Source organism: Zonotrichia albicollis, chromosome 11, assembly GCF_047830755.1.
Source record: "Zonotrichia albicollis isolate bZonAlb1 chromosome 11, bZonAlb1.hap1, whole genome shotgun sequence".
In the NCBI taxonomy this organism is placed as follows: domain Eukaryota; kingdom Metazoa; phylum Chordata; class Aves; order Passeriformes; family Passerellidae; genus Zonotrichia; species Zonotrichia albicollis.
The window spans coordinates 8,676,493-8,693,245 of record NC_133829.1 but is presented as its reverse complement, the minus strand read 5'-3'; the positions used below and the strand labels follow the sequence as shown (position 1 = coordinate 8,693,245).

General features: G+C 39.5%; 1 protein-coding gene across 1 annotated transcript in view; it reads right to left on the bottom strand.

The window, feature by feature from the left end:
- The window catches only part of IL16 (interleukin 16), a 30,098-nt gene extending 17,412 nt beyond the window's left edge, over positions 1 to 12,686 (bottom strand). The window contains exons 1-3 of the mRNA XM_014264675.3: positions 12,635 to 12,686; positions 8,167 to 8,572; positions 336 to 472 (exon numbers count right to left, since the gene is read on the bottom strand). Coding sequence (XP_014120150.2) covers positions 336 to 472; positions 8,167 to 8,572; positions 12,635 to 12,684 — 593 coding nt within the window. The 5' untranslated portion in view covers positions 12,685 to 12,686. The remainder of the gene's footprint in view (positions 1 to 335; positions 473 to 8,166; positions 8,573 to 12,634) is intronic.
- Positions 12,687 to 16,753: the final 4,067 nt, after the last annotated feature.

Genomic DNA, 16,753 nt, shown 5'->3' with positions numbered 1-16,753 from the left:
TTTCCAGTGTCCTTGTGGGATTGATGCCAGCCTACACTGCCCTTTAACAAGGAATCACAATTTGAAAACCTCATGTTACGTACACTCTCTCTTCTTCCAGGTTTTATTTCTTGGTGTAATTGAGCAGCATAGATCCCTGAGTGGTCACAGTTTTATTTTTCTACAATCTTGACCTGTGTCTCCAACTGCAAGCAATGTAAGGAATGATTCCCAGACACCATTTCTTTTCTCTGGAACTGAGCTTCAAGGCATAGCTTGTCACAAAAAGCTGGTTGTGCAAACTCTGTGCAAACAAATGTCTCTGTAATACCTTGCTAACTCCTCATGTACTGTACCTGTTTGCTGAGCCCTCAGCAGGCACATGGCTGCCTGTTAACCCTTTCCAGAAAGATGCACATCTCGGGCTCCTGGAGAGCTTCATTCCCGAGCTGCTGTTCCCTGATGTTGAGCACAGCCTGCAGATGCAGCTGTCCTGATCCAGAAGATGAGAGTTTGCATGAGCAAAAATGTACTTAAACTGTTAAAAGTTACTTACACTTATTCTGAATCTTTTTAAGAAAGGCTTAGAACCAGGTTGCCTCCCAGGAGAACAGGAGCCTTTAACACTGTCCATTTGAGAAAAAACAATGGTGTTATAGAGTCAGTGTTTTACAGAAGTTATTTTCCTTAGGACTTCAGTGGCTTCTGGCTACAAGAGGGAAGAATTACAATATAGTGTCCCTTTGCATGAGGGAAAGAGAACAAATAACAGACTTTTCATAGTAACTGGGTAGACTTTGCCTATGCTAACTATTGTAAGAATAGACAGGGAGGAAAATAAACACATGCCAGAAAATTAAATGCTCTGGAAAACAGAAGAGGTCTGAATGGAAAATAAGCAAAATAAGTGTATACAAACCACTAGAAGCTCCACCCCTGCTGCTGACTTGTTAAGTGGGGGCAGGGGACCAGAGAGCTCTGCAGCAGTGGAAAATTTTTTGTCCACTCCAGACTGGTTGAAATTGCTGTAGTCTGCATTGCATCTGGAGGACTAATTGTAAGCATATCTTCAATGCAGTTATGAATCATTAACACAGGGCCATTCAGAAGGAGTAGTGCTTTGAGACATATATGGAAAGCAAAGAATGGAGCAACTGAGCACATGAAGCACAATACATTTGACTAGGAACTGCACTCCTGTGGCACAATGTGAACACCTAAAAATTCTAAAGAGACGAGGAAAGCTGGAAAGTTAGCACACAATTTCTTTTCCATTTGCTTAGTATTTCTCTTGATTCAAGAGAATCATTCAAATCACTCCCTTATTCTGCTCCCAGCTGAACCCACCTCCTCTGCCCTCGCCAGCCTCTCCATACTCCACAAAGTGAAGAGGGCTCCCAGTGTATCCTGGATCCAGGCTTGTTCCCAAGAGATTTGTGTGACTGAGGTATAGATTTCTGAAGGGGAGGCAAATTTCATATATTAGGACAGGCCACAAAACATAACAGTGGTCAACTGTCTGTGTTGCTCCCAGGGCCCCTGGTCAAAGTGCATAAACTATTTCCAGTAATCTGTAGTCCTCTGAGAGCACAAGGAAAGCTCTGTAGCCACTTTCACCATCAGTGGGGCTTCATTGCCTCCCTAGGCAGAATTCATCCAGCCCTGAGGATGAGAATCATTGTGCTGCTTCACCAAAAATCAATAGGTATTGCATCATTCCTAAGTGACAGCAAACACAAAATGCAAATTACAGCAATGTCAATAAAGGTTATTATCTTCCAGGCTGACTGCCGAAGCCTGGCTCCCATTCTGAAACCTGCCAGAGTGAATCTAAGGCTGTGAATGAATGAAATACTTAACCTGGGGCCCTGGGCTGAGTTCAGTAGGTAATGGATAAGGGCTATACTTGTATTGACTGACTCTTTAACTCTGTGGGTTTGCTTGCATTCCAGATTGTCTGCCTTTGATGAGGAGTGTCTGAATTTTACGAAGCCTTTTTTGTTTGTGAAGAATTTTTGTGGTGAGTAATATGTTGGTAAGGATATAAGCATGGACAGAGTTCTATCTTAAACCAGTTGGCTTGAACTGTAATATTAGTTTTGGAGCTTTTATATTTACTTTTCACCCAAGATAAATATCTTGGGAAATGCTTACTTGAAATCAGGATTACATTATGTTCTTTTTTTTTCATGATCTTATGGCAGTTCTTTGAAGTCTTCGGCATGGTAACAAAATAAAGATTAACATTCTGATGCCTTAAAATTTGAGATCTTGAGTAGCAAAAAATGTGAGTTCCTTTTCTGTTTGTTTGCACTGTCCTTTATTTCAGGCATGATTATGACGTTAGAAGTCAGATTCTGCATACATGGAGCATCCATTGAAACTCACAGGTTTTTCAATAAGGTGATGTGCTTGTTGTAAAACATGAGAGATGTAAGATAGATATTAAAGGCAGGAAATTATCTGCCATTTGGCTGAGTATTTCTGAGATGTCAGCTGCTTGTGGATTGGGGCTGTTGTGAAAGAATAATGATGTTTAAAACTCAGTGTTTAAGAAAGTAATTTTCTTCCTTTTTCCTGTAGTCAGAATTCAAGTTTGGACTTGCCAGCTTCTGTTCTTAGGAATCCCTACTCTTGTGAAATGCTCCCTTGAAAGATACACATATCTTCTCACAGACAGCTGTCAGACACACACACACAACTTTGCACAGCTGTTCTCCACACTTCATTTTATTGATTTTCATAGGCCTTTTCAGACTGTTCCCAGCTCATCTCTGATAAAAGCTGTCCTGCCTTTCCTATGGCTTGTTCACAGTATATAGCTACTGTGTTCATCATATTTATAAATATCCTCCTAATTAATTGTCCAAAAGTGTTGCATCTCTGCCCAGTTTCACAGGACATCACAGAGAGCAGTGGGTTTGGCTCTGAGGTTTTTTGTTTTTTTTTTTTTTTTTTTTTTTTTTTTTTTTTGCAACACCATGAAAGTCTTTTGGGGAAGAGATTGTATTTGTACAATGGGACATGTGCCAGGCTGGAAATTCTGGGTTTTATTGGGACATCCATATGAAACATCACCAAATATAAACTGATATGAAGATTTTTCCAAGAACTGTTAGTTGCATGCACTTAGTCACCAGGAAAGTAGAGGTTAAATCCCTTGTACACAGTAGAAAAATCCTGGGAACAATTTTTGTTTAGATTTGTAGTCATATTACCCAGTTGGGATATATTTCAAATTAGCTTTGTGTCTCAATCATTGCTGCAATTCATTTAGGTGAATTACTTAAAAAAATAAATTTTTATTGGTCTATGGACATGTGGCAAATATCTGTATGTTGTCAATATCTGTATTTTTTGGGTCCTGGATACAGATCATTATATTCATATCCAAGTTATTGCAACATGACAGAAAATTAATAAAAGCTGTTCTTCAGAAAAATAAATTTTGACCAATTCTTGTGTGCACAGTCAATTTGCTTTGGGTTTAGTTCTTTAATATTTTTTTTCCTGTCTCTGATTATTTTACGCATAGAGATACTGCTGATGGTTCCAAGAGTAAAGACAGTATTTATTTTTACATCCCTTTCCTTTTTAAAGGATCCCCTTTTTTTGTTCTGTTTGTTTTGAAAGGGGATTTGTAGGTCTGAATACAGTGAGTACTGAAAATTTGCTAAAAAGAAGGTTGTCAGATTTGAGGTAGGGGCAGGTGGATCCTAGGTCAGCCTTGTCTCTTCATTATTAGAACATATATTTAAACACATATTTTCTGCCAGTGAATAAACTCTCTGCTTTGTCTTCCAGCACTTCAGGACTCTGAGGAAACTTTTATCTGCATTGTACGTTCCACTCAAAGCAAAATTTGTATTTAAACTGAGTCTGCTTGGCTGAAAGATAAAAAGTAAAGGACTTTAAGAGCCTTCTGGAATGTTACACAGGTGAGAATAGATTAACTTTTCTTGTGTTTTTTCTGGAAAAATAATTGGTACATCCAGGCCAACTCTCTCTTCCTGTTCCCATTTTTTGTCATCCTAAATGCAAAGCTTCTGAGAATGTTTTTTGTCTGCCATTTAAAAGATTCATTTTTCCTTCATGCTTTCATTAGACATTTCTAACCCAGAGTCCCATCTCAAAACATCTAATTCCAGATGTTGTTTAGAAATAAGGGTAACCATGGCATCTGTGGAAAACTGAAAAACTTTTGTGCACTCTTAAAGTAAGACACAGTAGTTAGATTGTCTGAATTGAAATGTTATACAAGGCTAGTTCAAGTAAGGTCTTGGACTCAGTTAACCAAGTGCATGACAATGAGCTAATTGACTGCTGGTTTAAAAAAAAAGGAAAAAATAAAAGGAAAAATATATCTAACAGCAGGACAATAATTTATTAAAATATTTAGCTTTTCTGATCTTTCACAGTCTTATGACTGTGAAATGGCTGGGATTTCTGAGAGAATATGGTCTTTGGGGATTTTCTTCAAGGAGCATTTTTTTTTTCTGCATCAGTTCTGACAGAAAGGGCCAGAGTCTCTCTGGCATTAACTCCCTTCACTGGTTCTGACGTACCCTAGCCCAATGCCTTAGTCTTTTAAAAGTATTTATAGTAGGTGTAATTCATTTTCCCAGCAGCATATTCCCTTTGAAACCAGTAAAATGGCAGAAGCTGGAAAGCCAGGATGATGCAGGGAGCAGGGCATGAGTCCAAGCCTTGCCCTAGACTGACTATTCAGCACATCAGATGTTACAGAAGGACCATTCCCCTGCCATCTGCTCTTTGGTGTCTTCGTCTGGGAGCCTTTACTGGCCTGCATTTTGCACCACATGCTATATTAATGGAACAGCTCCTCTCCCAGCTTGCTCTGAGGATGACCTGGTGATGGGCACCAAAAGCAAGAAGGTTGGGCAGACAGAAAGAGAGAAGTGTGAAAACTGAGGAGAACACATAAATATCTAAATAAATACAGTCTCTTCTCCTGGCTTTGGTTTTCCATCCTGCCCGTGGGCTTGTGTTTGAGACATTACAGTCTGTTGCCATAGCACTTGTCCTGGTACCAAAGGGCCAGCTAACTGGTGTTTGCATCAAGGCAAGTTAATAAAATTATATTCTGCTGATGACCAAAGGACAAAAATTACCTTTTGCTTTTTTCCCTTTTTCAAGCAGAGAGTCAGGGACTAAAGGATAAAAGGGATGCAGAAGTTTCTAGAACTAAGTAAAGCCATGCAGTCAGGTCAGCTTAGTTTTTGCATTTATTTCATCAGAATTCAGCCCTTTTCTATTCTAGTTTATTCTAGATGAAATTTCAACCCTTCTACCAGCCCCACTGTAGCTCTCAGCACTTCCCAGGGGTTTGGGGTTGTTGGGAAGATGTAATGGAATGTTTCTTGGAGTAGTAGAAGTGCTTCTTGCAGCAGGTCTCACACTCAGCAGAGCCTGCTGTTCTCTGAAGGAGCTGATATCATCTATTCCTGCCCAGTTCTCCAACAACTGGAGTGATTTCAGTCTGAGCAGGCAAAGACATCTTCCACAGTGTCTGCTGTGTCAGTGCTCAGGGTATCAGAGGCTGCTTACCATTTCTTTGGTTTCTTTTCTTTCAGGCCTTGTGAAAATTGCTGATTTTGTGAGAAGCAAACTGTAAAGGAGATCTGCTTGTTTATACATAGACCAGCTGGCAGTCCACCACACCATACCATACCGTACCATACCATACCAAGCGTACCTCATCTCAGAAAGTGTCTGAACAAGTGACACCAGGGTAACCCTGGGCCTCTAGACACAGCAAGTAATAGTCAATATAAGTGAATAGTGGGCCACAGAAGCCAAATGAATTAAAAGACAGTTCATCTGCTCTCATTGCTGACAGAATATTAGAGGAGGAATAAAAAATCTATTATTTAGTCTTGCAACACTGATTTGCTAATAATTTATTGCTTATGGTGTATCCCATGCAGTCAGCAGAGTATGGCTCAGAGAGGCACTTATGATGTTCAACAGGAAAAAAAGGAATTTGCATTTTGAATGCTGATGTTACAGGTTCCCCCTTACTCTGGAGAAGAAATATACAGGGAGCATTAAATCATGCAGCACTTTTAGGCATTCTTCTCTCCTTCCTTGTGACAGCAATATTAAGTTGTTCAGTTCTGTGGGAGTTATTAACACCTTCAGAGTCACGCTTAGGGCTGGAGGTGCTGGAAAGGAGAAGAATAATGGAATATCCTCAAGAACACCACAGAAAGAATGGAATCAATTTTCTTGAACAAAGACAAGGATTCTTAGCCTCTGAGTCACACATCATGAATTTCTGAAGTGTCACATTTAGATGGAGGAGAGAGAATTACACTGGGACATGAAAAAATGCCTGTTTGACTTCTTAAAGAGAGAAGGCTTAAGCTTTGTAAGACATGTGGTACAGAAGATTGTTCTGACAGGCTTGTGCTGTATGGAAGGTAGAGATCACTGCTTTCATGCTTCAGGGGAAAGCCTCAGCAGCACAGGACAGAGTTGGTGTGGCTGTTACCAATGTTCATCCTACTTAGCAAGCCAAGATAAGACTTCAGAATCACTCATTGATCCGTGACTCTGAAAGGTATGGAAGATTAGCAAGTAGCATTTGAAGAGGTTTAGATTGCTGTGAGAGCTCTGGAGTGGGAATTTAATGGTACTCATAGTCTACAGCAGCACTAAGCAACTCCAATGCTGCTGTGAGGGACTGACTGAGCTGCTGACTAATTCATGTCAGCATCTGACACATGTCCTTCAGTGACATTGATGCTTCAGCCTAAGAGTGGATTTATATCCTTAGCAGTTCTATTTTATATGTGAAAAGGCATTGTGGGACTTATTCTGTTCCTCAGATCCCCGTTTTAGCTGCTTGCCAGCTATAAAAGCAAACAACCTAAACTCCCAGTCTGAGATAAGATACTGAGGAGTCGCATGTGGGTATGGATCACAGCAGTTATTGGAGCCCTGCACACTTGAGAGATGTACAAGGAAATAGACTGTGGCAGCTGACACAAACCTGAGTGCTTCAGCTTTTGAAAAGAAAAGACGGGGAGTGCACAGAGGCCAGCTCCCTCTTCACTCAAAGAGACATCAGCAGGGTGTATAAGGACTGTTTGCAAAAAGGAGGAGTTGGCATGGTTTTGCAGGAAACTGAGTGAGTTTTGGGACTTGGGTCTTGTTTTCTGTCAGAATGCAATAGCAGGTTGGTTTGGTTTTGTCTTTCTGCAGGGACTTTTTCAAGAGTGGAAACATCTTGATTCATCCTGCTGTAGTCTTTGTGATGCTGGGCATGCTGTGGTCATCATCAAGGGTAAGGGGAGATTCTGATTTTCAGTACCACTTGTGCCACTGTGTGTTTAGACATAGATGTCTAATTTTAGCCAATATATATTTTATTTTATGTAAAATAAAATAGAATATACAAGGAAGACGTTTTAGGTGAAAGAATCAGTTCTTTCAGGTAAGCATGTATCTGCATAGATAAAAGGCATAAGGTAATAAAGGAGGTGCCAGGATGACACTTGCAGTGATGTTCTTTTCACATCACAGCAACAGGTAGGGAGAAAGTGGAAAAATTAGGCTATCCTACTGAAAGAACTTTCTAAAGCCATCTAAAATATATTACTCAGACTGAAAAATTGTTCAGATTGTTTGGGTTCACATAGCTGATTAAAATATAAGATTGTAATAAGAGGCTCTTAGACTTTTCACATCTCTAGGAAATGTGACATCTCTGGTAGTTTTAGAGCCATCTCTACCTTCTCCCTGAATAAGAGGGAAGGAGCATCTGCCTACTGAATCTCCTGTGTCTGACACAGTATTAATATAATTCATGCTTGCCTGCCTTGTGAGATATCATGGTATCGCACTACAAGAGCACTTTGCTACAGTGACAGGTTTATATTTTGAGCTGAAGAGTCTCTTGCAGATAGAACACGCCAGCTGTACTTGTCTGAACACTGACAGTGGCCTAGAGGCACTGATTTCAGCAGGTTGTGCATCAGCAGAGTGCAACAGCACAGCAGGGAAGCCAGTATATTTTCATGCCTTTTATGCAGAGCAGGAACACTGCACGGTCATAGGCTCTGAAAAAGCCAATAGAACCCTAAGTTCCTGAGAAATAGTAATTAATCCATTTAGGAACTACTGCAGTGGGAAACATTACAATACCCAGCACGAGTTGCCTACCTTGGTGAGGAACTTTCTTCTCGTGTTGTTGCAGTTCTCGTTTGCTGCAGCTTTGGACTGGAGGATGCTGGTGACCACACGTGGAGGATCAGGTGGGCTGTCCTCTGCCTCTGCTGTGTATGGCAGCTGAGTTCTGGGACAGCAGTTAAAATCCTCTTGACTCCAGCTTATAGAGCTCTCCAATGGATCAGGGTATTTCTCATCAGGACTTGACCCATCATCGCTGGTTTTGGCATTGCAGAGTATGAGGGATCTTGAAATGGAGCGAAACTTTCTTGACTTCCTGTTCCCAGCACTGTTCTTTTGATCCATCTTCAGAGAGCTGCTGCTCTTTTTCCTATCATTCTCCCATTTATGTGGCATGATACTTTGAGTAGTTTTCTCTGCTTCTGTGGTGCTAAATATCCTCCAGGAAAGGAAATATAAAAGTAAGTTGTAATATACCCTACTTTCTCCCACTTAATAACCTACGCTACTGGAAAGCCCTAATGAATAAATCGAATCAACAGAGCCTTTCAGTCTGAGAACAGCCACGTGATATCTCATGACTTGCTAATTCTGCTTCTGTGCAGAGCTCTCCTAGATCCTCCTTCACCTTTTCATTCTCTTGCCATGTTACCCAAGCAGAGTGGAGTGCTTTTGATAAATGTTTGTGATGCTGCCATTGTCTGCTTGCTTTGGGCATCTGCTGAATTTGCATGTTGAAATCCCAAATTGAAAAGGAAGATACTTTAAAAGCATTACTCTATCCTCCTAATATTATTTGGAAAGAAGAAGCTCCTTCTGAAGTATGATTCATGAAACCACTATAATTCAAAGAAGATTAATCAAATTGTCAACTCTAAATTCTCTGCCTGGCACATCCGAGTTGTAAGTGGTTTAGCAAAAGTCGATCTTAGCCTTGAGAGAGTAAGGGATGTCAGGCTGCCATAAAGCTTCCACCTTTGCAAACCAGAACTCACTTTAGACTGTGCATGTAAGAGTAACAGAGGGATCCAGTGAAGCACTTAAGATGTGAATATCTGATTAGAGATTGAATTCTATAAAGGAATACACCTCCAGTACATCAATCAAAAAGTGTCCTATTACAGAAATGGTTTATTTCAGCACATGATTCAACATATAAAATTAAGATAAACTGGAAAAAAAAATATACGATCAAAATATAGCAAAATTTGGAGCTTTTGTAAAATGAGTAACATAATGAGCATTTTAAGATAACAAAGTAGTTAAAACTCTCTCAAATTTTTTTTTCTAGAAATGCTATGGTAGGTATGTGTCAGCTTAAAATTTCAACAAGAGGATGTCTAAATTAATTAGACTCTCTCACCTAAGTTCTATCATAATATTTACTACACAAACTTTTCTATTCTCCTCACAGAACCTAACTGATACCAGTGTTGCCAGTCTAGAGAAGATACCGACTGAAATGTAAGTACTTGCATAAATCAAAGATGCTGTAGGTGTTATACACAAAACTGAAAATCAATGTAGTTTGAAAAGCATTTTCAGGTATCCTATTGAAAGAAAAAGTTTGTCCATTGTGCTCTTAACTGGGCTGTTGCATTTGGTTTGGGGTTTTTTCCCATGTTTCTATGCAGAATTAAGAAGATATGTATATATGCACTTTGTACCTGAAGTTCCACTGGTGATACAGACAGAAAGAAGGCAGATTTTCTAAAGGCTCCTTGCAGCCACAATAATAAACACAGGCCTACAAACTCAGACCAAGCCAGGATAATAAATCCAATTCAGCCTGGTAATAAAGCTGCAGCATTATTTTTCTTGGGGTTTTTTTCCTTATACAATTAAACAGGAAGAACAAAAGCAGATGATAAACACTATGCCACTGAGCATCTGCCTAAAGGAGCTACATGGCATTGCTGGAGAAATTCACAGTTCAGCATGAATCTGAATTTGCTTGAATTTGTAAAAACAAAATAATTTTCAGGTACAGCAGAGATGTCCCAGGGAGAAGGATGTTTATTTGTGCAGTCTTTTCTGGTGTTTTTGCATCGGTAATACTTCTTCAGCTTTCCATCATATTTTCTATCACACCAGTCCTAATATAGCTCAGCCCTTATGTCTCTTTTCCCAAAACAAAATCCCTAATGCTTCAGAAACTCGTTCCCTGATTATTGGAACTCCAGGGATTTCCTTGCAAGACACTATTTCAGGGCAAAGTTTGAAAGTAGCCAGAATATGTCAAGTTCCCCAAAGCTGGTGTGTTTCTGCCCCTCTCTGTGTGTCTTGGGGATCCTCTCTGCTCCTGTGAGAGTCTGACTCCACTGGATTGGAGAAGGGGAATGGAGGTCACTGGGCTCCCAGCCTCCCTGAATTGGCATGGGGGAAGCTTTCAGGTTCAAACTGGACTTGCATATTCTCCATCCCCTTCAATTCACAGAACATTCTACTTTTTTCTTTTTTTCAGAGCAGCCTCTCTTATGAATGATGAGTTTGGTGTGATTGAGAGCTGCCCAGCAGTACAGCCACACTCTCTTCCTGTGACACAGAGCACATGAATGTAAGGTTTGGAGATCTTGTTTGTGACTTTTTAAAAATGCACTTTTTAGTGTTTTGATAAGCCTAAAGCCCTAGTCTACAATCATGATATACATGATATACAATATACATGAACTAATTTTTGAACTTGGAAATCCCCACTGTTAGCATCTCTGAAATCCCCACTGTTTTTGGAAATTAATCTTGTTAAAGTCTATGATGTTGTGTTTCTTGTATGTCTAAATGTAAAAATGCAATCTGGCCCATTAGACCAGAATGTGGAGCTGAAAAAGAAAGAATGGCTGGGATGAAGGGAATTTCTGCAAGTCTCTACTCTCTGCACCTGGGTAGGAAGCAACAGAGCTGGAGGTGAGTGGAATGTGCATCACTTGAAAATCTGCTATAGGGATCAGTGATACTGGAAATTGCTTTTAGACACTGATAACACCACCACAAATGTACCCAAGCTGCACATTCAGACCTAAACAGTCCTGCCTATGTGGGGAAACTAAAAGAAAGAACACTTTTCATTCAAGTATTTCATTTTTGCACAACATTAAACACACTCTTGCTTTTCTCAAAGAGGAAGATTTTTAAAAGAGCTATTGAGCATTTGGATAAGCAGAGGACTTGATAGCTTAATGGTCAGAATGCAGCTCTCTGGAGACAGGCATGCTAGAATGAAGTCCTTTCTAGCTCTGCCTGAAGCTCGTGGGCTGAAGGGAGAACTGCCATCTGTACTAAACGTCCAAGAGGAGCCTCTCTGGCTCTGCTAAACATCTGGGATGCAGGGACGATGGAAGCACCTGTTGAAACACGGGTCTAAGTGCATCCTGCTTTCCCATCCCACTGTAATGCTCCTGAGGAATTTTATCTTATGCAGAGAGAACTCTTTGCCCTGCTCCATCAGCTGTTTCCTCCTCCCCTGCCCCCATGAGAGCTCCATCCACTCAAAGGCCAAGTTTAACCCTGAATGACTTACCCAATCCCACAGTGAAGCAGGGGCTGACGTGAAAATAAACCCACTAGACCTGAAGACTTCCAGTTAAAAACTTGCTCTTGCTATAAGTATTAGATCACAAGTCCTAACTAAGGCAACATTCTTTCCAGAGCTGCTGATTCAGGGTTGCATAAGTGACAGAAATATAGGAGGTACCAAAAACATACTCTATAAGCTTTCCAATAAAAATAACCAGAAAAGCTATTTTACACAGCATACAATATCACAAGTACCAGAGAAGCTTTATGATTCATTGCCATCTTCCAATAAATTTAATTTGCGATATTGATGGCCATGGACAATTACTTCAAAGTCAATTCTCCAAACCATTCATCTTTTTCTCCACTGTACTCACTGCTTGTCATTTTCTTTTGCCATTCTTATACCTCCAGCTTGCCTGATGGAAGCTGTCTGTGGTTTGTAATGCAAACCAAATGTTCCCTCTATGTTTCATTTTTTCCCCCCAAGCTTTATTTTTCCAGCCTTAAATCTTAAAATCCCAAACTCAGACTGTCTTCTGCAAACAAAATACATGATCTGAGCTGTAGCCATTTGGTTCAAATTTTTGGTTGGATATTAAACCAAGCATTTACAAGATACAAATAATTTGGTGTAGCTCCCAGATTGAATGCGAATGCTCTGCTGTTAACCAGACAGTAGGAAATACAGGACTTTACTAGCAAGAACAAGATGAGTTTTACATTACCAAGTGCTAGCAGCATCCTCTTTTAATCTAGATCTTGCATCCTAATTTAGTCTAGATCTTGTGATCTTACTCAGATTCATTGCTGCGCAGTACTATTAGCACTGAAGTATTGCAGATGTCTAGGGTTTCCCCACAGCAGGTAGAGCTAAAGATTTGGAAGTTTTCTAATGCAGAGTAAGAAACTCTCAGAGAGTAGAATTAAAAAATTATAATTAAAAAACCCCTGATGGTAAAATAAAAATTTAAAAGGAGGAACTTACAACAGCAAGGCAGACAAACCTGACTCCTGCAGAAGGCTGTTCCTCTTCATAGGCCTGGCAAAAAAAGACAGAGTGAATAATTGAAAACACACTCTCCTGGTGCCACGTGACTCAGTTTCAGTAATTGTGCTCAGTACATTGGAACGGAGCTATTGTTTCCTAATTGAGGAAAATGTCAGCAAGGCTAGATAAACAAAAGCAATGGGATGCAGTATTGGGGAAGCTGTTTCCAGCAGGCTCCCAGCTACCCAGACATGGCAGCATTTAAGGATTTTGTGCCATTTGTTTTCACCCATCGCTCTCTGGTCCAAGGTTTGATGGGTTCAGGCATGTTAAACCCACCTGAGGGGAGTTGGGGCAACAGCAGAGTCTGTGCTAATCCAGTGAAGGTGTTCTGTTGGAGGCTGAGATGGCAAGAAAGTTTCTTGTATTTTTCAGCTGATATTTTAACATTAAACTAGTAAGAATTCTGTAGACAAATTCTGCTCCAGGAGCAAAACATAAGAGGTGCAACTTTTGAATGCAAGACCCCTGTATTGTTCACCATGAACACAATCTCTTTGATTTCCCAGTACTTAAATACTTTCCTCTTTATGGGCTAGACTACAACTTTGTGATTCCACCTGATTAAGGACTCAGAAAATTGTTGTTTATCACACAGATCATGTCAGACCCCACTTGTTGATCCTCAATTGTGTTCAGACAGACAGGTAACAAAATTGCTGCAAAAACCTGCTTGCTGTCAATGAATTCGTGTGATAAGATTCATAGGGTGTTTGTTAATTTGAAAAAAAAAATCCATAAAAGAAAACATTGTATCTGAAACGGTTAATGTTAGTTTATTGAAATAGTCAGGCCTCTTTAGAGTGTTCTCACAAACCATAAATCTCATACTTTTCAGGAAAATGTAATCATAAACCTGGCCCTGTCTGGTCATGGAAATGGTCAATATGAAAGTGCCTAGATACCTGCTGCCCTCTGTGTTCTGTGTCTTGAATGTTCTGGTTTTATTGCTCTGTCACTAACCTTGCAAAGGAGAGAGAAGAATTATAGAAGAGATTTAAAATATTGCATGGAGAGGGGCTCATGTTTGGTCATCCTATGGCTTCTAGGTAAAACATAGACTGTAAAGACAAATATCTCTCCTATGAGAATGATTCCATACTGGGAGAAAAAGGGAACATGAAATCTCTGCTCTGTACAGTGTATACAAGAATCCTGGAATACTCTGTCCATACAATTTTGTTTTAAACATGTATCGAGAGAATTTGACATAATTTTCCTAACATCTATGTCATTGGGATATTTCGTCCCCAAAGAAATCTTCTCTAAAGGACAGAGGTTTTACCTGACTCACTGGTTAACAAATGACATGGAACATTACCCAACTCTTTCACAAGAACAAAGCTTTGGCACTGAGTAGTGATCAACAATTATGAAGTAGCTTTCCTGGAAAGGAGGAGAAATAAGGAACTGATTCTTTATTTTTGGGAAGAGTTTGTTACTGTATTTGAAGAGAGAGCACAGTGGCCTTGTACATAAAATGGGGTTTTATACGTAGTGCTAGTACTGCAAAAAAGAAATATCAACAAGGAAGCAAAGCCACAGACTGTTTACCACTTTACTGTCTTTCACTACAACACACACATGTTTTTGTTTAGCAATAGAGAACTCATTCACACAAAATCTCAACAGTCCCTGAGTTCTGATCCAAGCTGATTGAGCTGGAAGCTCAAAAGCATTGGAAAGCTTGCTTTATTTCTTCCCATTGTCACATGCTTTTGCATTTCCTGACTATGGGCTGAATAATGTAGTCCCTAAGCCACTGGGAGTTTTGTTCATTCCAAGTCTGGGCTTCTGCCAGGGCCAGCAGCAGAAACATAAATATCACAAGGAGGGGCTGTTTTTTCATGTTGTTTTACTCTAACCTTTTCATTTTTTTCCATCTTCTCTGTACAGTAATTGTTCAGTGCCCAGTGGTGAACAGAAAAGCAGGTTTTTAGAAGCTATGAGGAAAAGGAGAGGGAGAAGCTCTACTGTGCCTGCCTCTTGCATTAATGGTATGCTTTGATATTGGATACTGTGGTCAATCTTCATTACTTAGCTCAAAGGTATTGTAGCAGGAAAAGGGCAATGAACACTGATCGGAGGCTGGAATTTTGTATTAAAAGATTGAAATTATGTGGACTCCCCTATGCAGAAAGGAACTACATTGATAAAAGTTTATGAGATGATAGGAAATATAAGGCAAATCAGTGTGGTTTCTTTATTTCCTTCTCATGTGAGGTACAGGAAAAGAATGTGATAAAATAAAGTGTTCAAACAAATAAAAGGAAATACTTAAAATCTAAACCATAATGAATGTGTGGAACAAGAAGGCAGCAGAAATCATGAGCTCTTTGAAGTTAGCTGTTTTGTCTTTGATTTCAGTCAGAGGTTTTACCCCAAGAGGTGAATTGATGAAAATATATATCTGTGGTTAAAGGGAATAGCTTACAGAAGGGGCAGAAACTCCTGCTCCTGAATGAAAGTCAAACAATGCAGTTTACAGGTAGAATGATACTCCTGCCATGGGATAGTTACCATAAAATGGAGTAACTCTTCTGATGTCTGGAGTTATGATCTACTGGCAATGAGTAAAGGCAAGAGAAGAGCCAATGCACTCTATAGTTATGGCAATTCTTCTTTTTTGCATGACTAAAATCAGGATGTGTCTGGAACTATAGCAGATACAGGAGCTAATCCCTCTTTTCTCCAAATTATTTTCCACATACACAGGTTTGGGTTCTAGAGGACAAATATGCAGACTATTCAGTACTAAATATTTTGCCTGTTGCTACTGGTGATAACCTTTTCCAAAAAGGAGTGTATAAATTTAAACAGGACATTAGTACTGGGCAAAGAAGATTTAAGTCATGATGGAACGGCCTCAGTCCTGATCTCCACCCAACCCCAAACACTGCTTGTGTTCATATGAAAGCAAGCCAATAGTTTGGAGTGTTCAAGTTTTTTTCTGTCCTTATATTGTTCAGCAAACTGATAATTTACTTTTGCCTTAAACACAGCCGCAGTTTTCACATTTGCCATGTTCCACACTACAGTTATGTTGCACAGGACAATCCATCCTCTCACTGCTGCTAAGCCAGGCTGGATTAGTCATCTCTGTCTTGGCTTTCATGACTTTCCCACTGCCCTTCCATCCATGAAAACATAGCAACATGGCATGTTGAGTCACCATATTAGCCCAGCTAATCCAGTAGCCTTCTCCGGCAATAACTGATAGCAATTATTTTAAAGGTATTAACTTAAAAAAAAAAAATCAAGACAGAACTTGCTTTCAGGAAGAGTTACCTTGGTAGAGTAGCCTGGCACTATGAGGTTTTGTATATTTATTCCAAAATGCTTGGATATATCATGATATGATATGACAATATGATATGATTATATTATATTATATTATATTATATTATATTATATTATATTATATTATATGGTATGATAGTCTTGTTTTAGCAGAAGTTACAGCTGCCCCATCTTGGATAAGTGTTGCATAATGTCAAATTAGGTAAATCTCTTTTTAATTCCTTTCATTACTTAGTACCTAACTTATGCCAGGAAGCACGAAGATACTTTTTCCCTTCTACACATGAAATGAATCCTGTGTAATAGAACTGTAATTTATCCATTTCTGGTTCCCATTAAGCTTTTGATTTCAAGAGTATGCACAGGCAATGAGTTTCATGTGTTACATATAAATGTACTTCCTTGTAATTGTTTGAAATTTGTTGCCTCTAAGATTTGTTCAGTTCTTGTACTAGGAAAAAGATTCTGATCTTCACATCTCAGTGGAATACTTTTGTCATTGATCTCTGTACTGATGTCATCCTCTACCTTCTGCATACGTTTATCTTTTTGTCTTCTGCCCCTCCTTTCAGCTTCACACTGCTTTTATATGTTTGGAACTCTTCCTTTTGCTTCAGATCCTTTTTGAAAAAACTCACTTCCTTTTGTGAACTTTATTACCTGACTATTTTATGATAGTATCCAGCTCTGCAACCTCCTAGACTATTTTCAAGTGAATTGCTTTCCTGTGAAAGTTCCTAGACCATGTCTTGCCAG